This window comes from Oryctolagus cuniculus, chromosome 1, assembly GCF_051225735.1.
Source record: "Oryctolagus cuniculus isolate XC-2025 breed Fujian yellow rabbit chromosome 1, ASM5122573v1, whole genome shotgun sequence".
NCBI lineage: Eukaryota > Metazoa > Chordata > Mammalia > Lagomorpha > Leporidae > Oryctolagus > Oryctolagus cuniculus.
The window spans coordinates 77,488,632-77,499,390 of record NC_142867.1 but is presented as its reverse complement, the minus strand read 5'-3'; the positions used below and the strand labels follow the sequence as shown (position 1 = coordinate 77,499,390).

The 10,759-nt window shown below is 38.8% G+C and overlaps 1 protein-coding gene across 3 annotated transcripts in view; it reads right to left on the bottom strand.

Moving 5' to 3' along the window:
* Positions 1–523: 523 nt before the first annotated feature.
* Positions 524–10,759, bottom strand: part of EED (embryonic ectoderm development) — a 43,506-nt gene continuing 33,270 nt past the window's right edge. The window contains exons 10-12 of one of the 3 annotated variants that reach the window (XM_002708655.6): positions 2,078–2,236; positions 1,252–1,325; positions 524–861 (exon numbers count right to left, since the gene is read on the bottom strand). In XM_002708655.6, coding sequence (XP_002708701.1) covers positions 735–861; positions 1,252–1,325; positions 2,078–2,236 — 360 coding nt within the window. In that variant the 3' untranslated portion in view covers positions 524–734. Of the gene's footprint in view, positions 862–1,247; positions 1,326–2,077; positions 2,237–10,759 lie in introns of those variants that run through there. The other 2 variants (XM_070076476.2, XM_089332336.1) reach the window with 2 other exon arrangements.

Here is a 10,759-nt window from a genome sequence, read left to right as displayed (position 1 = left end):
TTAAACTACCTATTATGAAACTATTATGGAAATAGTCATTTAAAATGATAGTATTTCAGAAAATCTGAAAAAATGAAATTAAAAGTTTATTTTGGTGCAAAGTACTTTGAAAGCCAATGCAGTTTTTCATATATGTATTTCCATAAACTTTTTGAAGATCCTTTATAAGAAATCAGAGAAAATACAATTTGCAACAATTACAAAAAACTTAAAAAGTACTGCTCTAATTGCCTTGCATGTATTAAATCATTTGATCCTCACAATAAGATTGAGGTAGATATTACTCATTTTACACATGAGGAATCTTAGGCACAGGAATGCTATGTTAATTATCCAAGGTCACAGTTAGTGGCAAAGCCAATATTTAAATTCAGTTTAGTTCCAGGGCTTATACTTAATCTTTACTGCGTATGGCTTTCTCCAGTTAAGTAAACTATAAAAGATAATCATTACAAAAAGATAAGGCCTAATTTTATTACCACTTTTTTTCATCACACTGAAAATAACTAAAATAACACACAGCTTTACAAAAATAAATTTTTATTAAAAGCAATAGAGTCTGAGCAGGAAGACAGTACAAAGAATGTAAACAATGTAAACATCACTACATTCAGCTCAGCCTGATTGAAATGCTGAAATACAATTCTAAATGCTCTATGTGCCCTTACTAGCAAGATACATTAATTCTACTTTACACAGACAACACATTCTAACTTTGATTAGAAAGAAGAGTTTCACCGTAGTCGATCCCAGCGCCAAATACTGGCATCATCACAAACAGCTATAAGAATGCTGCTATCCCTGCTAAAACTGGTTTGTCGAATAGCAGCACCACATTTATGATGAGTCAGTGTTGTACATCTAGGGAAAAACAAACAAACATGAGAACAGGCTAAATACCATATGTACTAATTTTGTTAGTATGCTTAAAATAGTGAATGAGAAAACGAGCATATAAAAAGCACTTAAAACCAGAAGGAATTCAACCTTAACTTTCATAAAAATCTTAGGAATATTTAATTATATTGGTATATTTGAAATGTATATAATTTATATACAAGATAAATAACTTGTGGCCAAGATACTCAAGAAAAACAATACTGAAACGAAAAACAAATACTTTAATTCTGAGACTCGTAAATGTTAAAAATGATTTACGGATAGTATCACATATCAATTGTTTCTTCTGTATTAGCTTAAAACTTTGGAGTAAAAGGCAGAATTTCTGCACAGAAATTTCCAAACACTTACTTGGCTTTATGAGGATCTTCTACTTCTAAGTCCCAAACATAAAGTTTGCCAACCTGATTGCCCAATGCAAGCATCTGTACAAACATATTTTTAAAAACAGCAAATTAATAAAATCTCAAAGCTCTAAATCAAACAATCTCAAACCATTTTATTTCAGAAAAACCTCAGTTCTAGCCTCCGACTGTGCTCTTCTTTGGAACTGCTATTTCTGATTTGCAAATAGGAGTAAGTAGAAGAGTAATTATTACTTCACAGTGTGTCTTCAGAAATAAGGCACTTTTGCAAATTTGTGAAGGACTTTACAATTTACATTGTTAGTTGCCATGTCACTCTTTCTTCTGCCTTAAAGAATTTTAACAAACACTGTGAAAAGCATTTCCAAAGCTTTCTTACAGAAATAAATATCCAGTTCATGTTAGCACAAAACCCTAACAACATATTTCTTTAAAATTTGAGGTCACTGGTGTTTTGTCTCTGTCTTCCATGCTCATTTTTCTCTCTCTCTTTTTTTTTTTATGGAATAAAGCTTTATGTGAAGATTATGAACACTCTAACCACTAAAACATTAAATCTTAGGATCAGGTGTTACCCAACATACACACCTAACTTTCCTATTGATACCTCACAACAAATTTCATTCATATGCACTGCAGAGGGTGTGCTGAGCCACAAAGTTAGAATGGGTAACATCAAAGGGCAAAATAACCAATAGAAAACATCAAGGTAGATTCTTAGGAAAAAAGAACAAGGACACAACAGAAAAAGCTAAAACTGCAAAGGTCTTTCATAAGTCAAACAATTTCAAAATATAATAATATGTTGCTACCTTTTGCCAGAAATCCATAGAAAACCTCATGTACCAAATGTCACATTGGCTGTAATCAAATCGCCCAAGAATAGTCACATTAGACTCACTAGGTTTAATTTTATCTATATCATCTTCCATTTTGCCAGGTTTCCAGCATACAATGGCATTTTCACAAGACTAAAACAGAAATGAGAAAAAGAAGTATTAAATTGTGGAATGGAAATTTAAAAACTTAAAGATTTTTTTCTTCACTATCATTTTAGAATTGACAGATCTTACAACATTTATTAGATTCAAAGTCCACACCTGAAGATAAGAAATCTCAACAAAATCATATAAAAGAATTACATTGTTTGGAATATTTATTCTGAAAGTTAGAATTTCTCTTCCAAATCAATCAAGTTCAGTTTTAGACACTTTGGTACCCAGTGACTTGAAGTGTTTTATTGTACAAGTATCATTACAAACATGGAGTTTGAGAATACAGGGCTCTTCAAAATCTGGCCATAGAGTTCTTTAGTTTCATTTTTCCTTATCAATTTCCTATTCCACTTCCAACTTAAACTGTTAATCCTTCATCCATACACAGTGTCTGTGCCACATAATAGGTGTTCAATAGATGTCTCAAGAAAATTAATGAACTTACTGAGATCAGGTTATAAATAGGATAACAGAAGGCAATAAGAGTGGTGGCTTATTATCAAGACACTGTTATGGGGACAGGATCAAAACAGACCACAACGTTACACTTTCTTTAACCTATAACATCAGATCTTTGTGAACACACTTCACACACTTCTGCCTTAGCAGCAACTGATAACTGTGGGCAGCATTTGTATTACTTTATAGGGTAGTGGTTTGTCCAGTAAGGGACTTCTGACAATGTATGTGGCCTCCAATGGAAAGCGGTCAGATATGCTGCTAACATTTTACAATTCATGGGACAGTCCTCCACAAAAAAAAAAAAAAAAAAAAAAAATTTAAAAATTTGCAACGCAATCTCCATAGCACCAGAATTGAGAAACCCTGGTGTAGGTTCCCCCTGGAGCTTATAGGATAGTCTATATAGTCACAGGTGGCAGCCCTGTAGAAGTCACCAGCATTTTAACAGTTTAACAAGGCCAAAAGAATATTAAGAGGAGGGGAAACATAATTTTTCTTCTCTACCTTTTTTAGATTTGGGAAATTCTAGTGCTGTGTATTACCTGATAAACAAGTTCTTAACTGCAAGTATTTTAGAGATTACCTGGTTTACACTTGGATTAAGTGCACAGTTGAATGGATAGTCTTGGCCCCAATCCTACTGAATCAGAATCTCCAAGAAGGAGTAAAAAAATAGAATTGCAAAATAGCTCTTCAAGTGCTCCTTACTGACTGCACTGGTAAAAGATTCTTAATTATTACAGTCTAATTTGTGGAAAACTAAAGCAGAGAGAGGTAAAAGAATTTGCCAGAGCTAATGAACAACTAGAGTTCAAAATCATCTAGAGAGCTTTTACAATGTACAAATTCTCTGGTTAGTTCTTATGCCAGATTTAGAATCTCAGGGAGCAAGGTTTAGGAAACTTTTTTTCATACCCTTTTAGTGATTTTCATGCAGAATAATTTAGTTCAACATCTCACCCAAAATTTTAAAATCCCTTCCTGTAGTCTTAAATTTTTTTTTTCCTTCTGCTACCAAAACAACAGAGTAGACATACTTTTCCCTATTCAGCCCACTAAGTATAACTCAGAAGTCTAAACTTCATATATAAACCAAACATAAGACTCTGAAAAGGAGAGTGAAGGCATAAAACTAGGAACCTTGAAACATGAACCATACAGTGCCAAGTTTCCTGGGCTATCTTCTGCCTGGTTCCAAAAGAAGAAAGCAACTCAGAAATGCTAATAGAATAAGACAAAAATGCTCTTTTTAGCTAAAGGACTAAATAAGTAACAGCTAACACGACAACATTTCACACAATAAATGTTGTACTTCAGCTAAATGATTCCAAAAAAAAAAAAAAAAAAAAAAAAAATCTTTGGACCCCATCATCATCTGAACCAGCAGTAGGGCCAATGAAGAACTGTTCTTATTTCATAACTAAACAACTCAAGTACATACCCTCTGATTCCCCCCATCCCTGCAATAATGAGATGACCCTCCTCCTGCTCTTCCTCCTCCTCCTCTCTAGCTGTTGGAATCAGAGAAGGACTAGAGGAGTCAGGACATTCACAACTCCCTAGTGGTTAAAGCCACCAGTAACTCAGTGCCAGTGAAGACCATGAGTAGAGGGCAGTAATGAAGCATTCCAATCCCATCAAGCTAGGGTGGTATCAGCTGAGGCCTAGTGGAAAGCGTGAACTCCCAACCCCACCAAGCAGTAATGAGGTACCATCACCAAATCAACTAAGTGGTAAACCTGGACTTGACCCCAAATGGAAATCACAAGGCAGTGGTTCCCTTTCCCAAATGAAAATATATCAGAAGCAGCTTGCCATAAGAGATCTAAAGATCCAGAGTCAGCCGGCGCCGCGGCTCACTAGGCTAATCCTTCGCCTTGTGGCGCACGGGGTTCTAGTCCCGGTCCGGGCGCCGGATTCTGTCCCGGTTGCCCCTCTTCCAGGCCAGCTCTCTGCTGTGGCCAGGGACTGCAGTGGAGGATGGCCCAAGTGCTTGGGCCCTGCACCCCATGGGAGACCAGGATAAGTACCTGGCTCCTGCCATCGGATCAGCGCGGTGCGCCGGCCGCAGCGCGCCAGCTGCGGCGGCCATTGGAGGGTGAACCAACGGCAAAAGGAAGACCTTTCTCTCTGTCTCTCTCTCACTGTCTACTCTGCCTGTCAAAAAAAAAAAAAAAAAAGGATCCAGAGTCTCCTGGCCTCAATCAGCCTTTAAGGCATTTGGATTGGCTGAAGAGCCTATGAGAGTATTTTAGGCATGGAAAGCCAAGACACTCTGGAGAAAAAAAAAAAAGAGAAGACCTAAATGAAAGATCTCTGCAAGTGAGATCCCAGTGGAAAGAACGGGACCATCAAAAAAGGAGGTACCTTCCTCTCAAGGGAGGAGGGAACTTCCACTTTGACTATGACCCTGTCGGAATAAGATCAAAGTCGGCGAACCCAAAAGGCTTCCATAGCCTTGGCAACTCATGACTAGAGCCTAGGGAGATTCCGGACGCCATAAACAAGAGTGTCAAATTGTTAAGTCTACAACAGGAGTCACTGTGTACTTACTTCTCATGTGGGATCTGTCCTTAATGTGTTGTCCAATGTGAAGTAATGCTATAACTAGTACTGAAACAGTATTTTTACACTTTGTGTTTCTGTGTGGGTGCAAACTGATGAAATCTTTACTTAATGTATGCTAAACTGATCTTCTGTATATAAAGATAATCGAAAATGAATCTTGATGTGAATGAAATGGGAGAGGGAGTGGGAGATGGGAGGGGTGCGAGTGGGAGGGAAATTATGGGGGGAGGGGCGAAGCCAATGTAATCCATAAACTGTACTTTGGAAATTTATATTTACTAAAAAAAAGATCCAGAGTCTCAGTAGCCAAAAAAATCTAGGTCTCAATCAAACATCACTCATACCAAGAATCAGAAAAATGTCAAGTTAGACGAACAATTAGTAGGGGCTGGTGTTGTGGTGCAGTAGGTAAAGCTGTCACCTGCAAATGCTACCATCCCATATGGGTGCTGGTTAAAGTCCTGGGTATTCCATTTCTGATCCAGCTCTCTAACAGCCTGGGAAAAGAAGATGCCCAAATCCTTGGGCTGCTGCCACCCATATAGGAGACCCAGAAGAAGCTCCTGGCTTTGGCATGCTCGCTCGCTCTCTCCCTCCCCCTTTCTAACTGTAATTCTAACCTTCAAATACATAAACAATAGATGCCAACACTAAAATAACATTTCAAAATTTATGATAAAGATTTAAGTAGACATCATAATTCTTTACTAAGCACAAACCTAATTGAAAAAATCTCAACAAAGAATCCAGTGGGAATTTCAGAACTGAATTATATATTATAACCAAAATAAAAATAACAATCTATTGACTAATAACAAAATAAAATTGAAGAGTCAATAAAATTAAAATGAACAATAGAAATTACCTAACCTGAACAAAGATAAAGACTTTCTTAAAAATAAATAAATCAATAAAAGTTGCAGGGACCAAACAAAAGATCTAACATCATCACAGTCTCAAAGAGAAGGAAGAGAGTAAACTCCAAAAAGAACTGAAATAATAGTAGTTTCCAGATCTGGGACAAAATGTCTCTAACACTTAAAACCTGCCATGGAATTCAAAAAGGTCAAACACCCCAAACAAGATAAACTCTAAGAAATGCATACCAAATTACATCACACTCAAACCTCAAACTAAAATATACTCATTTTCAATCTGAAAGCTTAACGATAAAAAGCCCTGAAAGTTGCAAAAAAGAACCCCTTAACAATAAGGGGGAAAAAAAAGCCTAATGCTACTAAATTTCTTCTCAGCAACTATGGAGGCCTGAGAGGAGGGAAAACATTTTACAACTATTGAAAGAAAATAACTATGAAGCCAGAATTCTATATTCAAGTGACTTTATCTTTCAGGAATGAAGGAAAAAGGAGACTTCTCTCGGATGAAGAAAAACTAAGAGAAAGTTTGTCCCCAAAAGACTTACCCTAAAAAATAATGGCTACAGGAATTTTCCTAAGCAGAAAGAACATGATTTAAGAAGAAATCTTGGAATTATCAGTAAGGAAAATTAACAGAAAAAGCAAAATGAATAAATACAAACTTTCATTTTCCTCTTCAGTTTTTGGGGCCAGTGTTACAGCACATAGCATTAATAACAGCAGCATCCCATATGAGTGCGAGTCCCAGTCTCAGCTGTTCCACTTCCAATCTAACTGCTTGCTAATGTGCCTAGGAGGACAGCAGAGGATGGCCAAGTGCTTGGGTCCCTGCCACCCACATGGGATACTGGGATGAAGCCTGGCTTCTGGTTTCAGCTCGGTCCAGCCCTGGCTATTTCATCCATTTAGACAGTGAGTCAGCAGATGGAAGATCTCCTTATAAATAAATCTTCTTTAAAAAATTATAATACTGGGGCTAGCGCTGTGGAGTGGTGGGTAAAGCTGCCACCTGCAGTGCCGGCATCTCACATGGGTGCCAGTTCGAGTCCCGGCTGCTCCACTTCCCATCCAGCTCTCTGCTATGGACTGGGAAAGCAGTAGAAGATGGCCCCAGTCCTTGGGCCCCTGCACTCATGTGGGAGACATTAAAGAAGCTCCTGGCTCCAGACTGGCCCAGCTGCAGCCACTGTGGCCATCTAGGGAGTGAATGAACCAGCAAATAGAAGACCTAACTCTCTCTCTGCCTCTGCCTCTCTGTAACTCTGCCTTTCAAATAAATAAATAAATCTTTTTTAAAAAAATTATAAAGCTGTGATGTGATACTATGTAGTTAAATATGAAGTAAATATTTATGACAATTATATTATAAATAGAAAAGAAAAAGTGATATAAAGCAAGAGTTCTGTACTTTACTTGAGTTGGTAAAATGCCCAGAGTAGACTGTGAGAAACTAAACACACACACACACACACTATAAGCTCTAAAGCAACTACCAAAACAGCTACACAAAGAAATATATTCAAAGACATTGCAGACACATAAAAAGGAATTTTAAAAAGATGCTCATATAACTTACAGCAAGGCAAAAAGGGAAAAAAGTGAGAAATTAAAAATATAATGGCAGACTTAATGTAGTTTTTTAAGTTAAGGATTAATGTATCAACTTGGATTAGCAGAGTAGACTTTAAAAAAACTAACCAACCTAACACAGAATTAAAAGTTTACTTTGATGCAAAAACAATTTTTTAAATCCATGTATATAGGGGTCTTAAAAAGTTCATGAAAAATGCATATTATGGAAAAACTATGCAAGTAATTTCAAAATTTTCTACACCAAAATAAACTTATCTGTTAATTCCATTTTCCATGAAATTTTAAAAAAAGATTTATTTATTTGAGAGGTAGAGTTACAGACAGAGAGAGAGACAGAGAGGAAGGTCTTCCATCTGCTGGTTTATTCCCCAGATGGCTGCAACAGAAGGAGCTGGGCCCATCCAAAGCCAGGAGCTTCTTCCGGATCTCCCCTGCACTCACATCTTCTTCTGGATGTGAGTGCAGGGGCCCAACCACTTGAGCACCTTTCATCGTTTTCTCAGGCCATTAGAAGGGAGCTGGATTAAAAGAGGAGCAGCTGGGACTAGAACCCGAGCCCATATGGGATGCTAATGCCACAAGTGGAGGCTTAGCTGACTATGCCACAGCACCAGCCCCTCCATGAACTTTTTAAATTATTCTTTTATATCATTTAAAAGAAGCTTATACAAATACACAATATTTATAGATTAAAAACGTAAAAGCTTGGGGCTAGTACTGTGGCTACTCCACGACCAATCCAGCTCCCTGCTAATGCTCCTGGGAAAGCAGCAGAGGATGGGCCATGTGCTTGGGTCCCTGCATTATGTGGCATTACCTGGAAGAAACTCCTGTCTCCAGTTTGGCCCCGTCATGACTGTTGTGGTCACCTGGGGAGTAAACCAGTGGATGGAAGATTTCTGTCTCTTCCTCTCTCTCTGTAATTCTGCCTTTCAAATAAAATAAATCTTAAAAAAAAAATTAAGCAAACAACAAACAAAAAATGGTGCTGTGGCATCATGGCAGGTTAAGCCACCATCTGCACTGCAAGTATCCCATATAGGTGCAGGTTTGAGTCCTAGCTGCTCCGCTTCCAATCCAGCTCCCTGCTAATGCACCTGGGAAAGCAGTAGAGGACAGCCCGAGTACTTGGGCCCCTGCACCCACGTGGAGACCCTGAAGAAGCACCTTGCTTCAGAGCCTGGCCCAACCCGAGCCATTTCAGCTGTTTGGGGGGTGAACCAACAGATGGAAAATCTCTCTTTTTCTCTGTCTCTCCCCTCTCTGTGTGTGACTCTTTCAAATAAATACATAAATCCTTTTTTCAAAAAAAAGTAAAAACTTGAAAAAATGTTACATAATAACAAAAGGGTCAAGCCACCAAGACACAGCAATACTGACTAAATATGTATGCACCAAAAAACAGAGCTACAAAACATGTGATAAAACTGTCAGGAAGAAGGAAATCCACAATTATAGTTGGAGTTTAACATCCGTCTCTAATAACTGATTAAAAAGTAGACAGAAAGGCCAGTGCCCTGGCTCACTTGGCTAATCCTCCGCCTGCGGCACTGGCACCCCGGGTTCTAGTCCCGGTTGGGGCACCGGGTTCTAATCCCGGTTGCTCCTCTTCCAGTCCAGCTCTCTGCTGTGGCCTGGGAGGGCAGCGGAGGATGGCCCAAATGCTTGGGTCCCTGCACCCGCATGGGAGACTGGAAAGGAAGTACTCGGCTCCTGGCTTCAGATCGGCACAATGCTGGCTGTAGCGGCCATTTCGGGAGTGAACCAACGGAAGGAAGACCTTTCTCTCTGTCTCTCTCACTGTCTATAACTCTGTCTCTCTCTCTCACTGTCTCTGCCTGGCAAAAAATAAAAATAAATAAATAAATAAAAAAGTAGACAGAAAAGCAACAAGAATACAGAAGAATTCAACAACACAATCAACCAACAGTATCTTTTTGATATTTACAAAACACTACCCAGTAGCAGAAAACACATTTTCAATCTCTTCTTGTAAAACATATCCAAATCGTAAAAAAATTCCAAAAATATTTAAGCAATTGATTCAATAATCTAAGCTCCCACCTGAAGAAACTTTTAAAGGCTGAATAAAACAAACCCACAGCAAACAGAAGAGGCAATAACATTAACATTTAAAAAAAAATAATCCAGTAAGGGGCAGACATTTGGTGCAGTGCTTAAGATGCTACTTGGGATACCACCAACCCATACTACAATGCTTAGGATTGAGTCCAGGATCCCCCTTCAATTCCAACTATCTGATAATGCACACCATGGTAGGCAGCAATGGATGGCTGACGTTCTTGGGTTGCTGCCACCCACAAGGGAGACCCAGATTGAATTACAGGCTCCTAGCTTTGACCTGTTACAGCCCTAGCTGTTGTAGCAGGGAGTCAACCAGAGGAAGATCTCAGTTTGTCTCACTCTTCTACTGCCTTTCAAATAAACAAACAGCTGTTCTTTGAAAATACCAATAAAATGGACAAACTTCTACCAAAAGTAACAAAAAATAGATAAAAACTACCAATTTCAAGAATAAAGTAGGGGCCGGCGCTGTGGCACAAAAGGTTAACGCCCTGGCCTGAGGCTCCAGCATCCCATATGGGCGCCGGTTCTAGTCCTGACTGCTCCTCTACCAATCCAGCTCTCTGCTATGGCCTGGGATAGCAGTAGAAGATGGCCCAAGTCCTTGGGCCCCAGCACCCACGTGGGAGACCTGGAAGAAGTTCCTGGCTCCTGGCTTCGGATCAGTGCAGCTCCGGCCAATGCGGCCAATTGGGGAGTGAACCAGTGGATGGAAGACCTCTGTCTCTGTCTCTACCTCTCTAACTTCGTCTTTCAAATAAATAAAAAATAAATCTTTAAAAAAACAAAACAAAACAAAAAGAATAAAGTGGCTTGTCAATAAAGACTCAGCAAACATCAAAATTATCAAAAGAAAACACTATAAACTGAGAGTGCATTTAAATTTTACCTGAGATGGAATGGCAATGCCTCA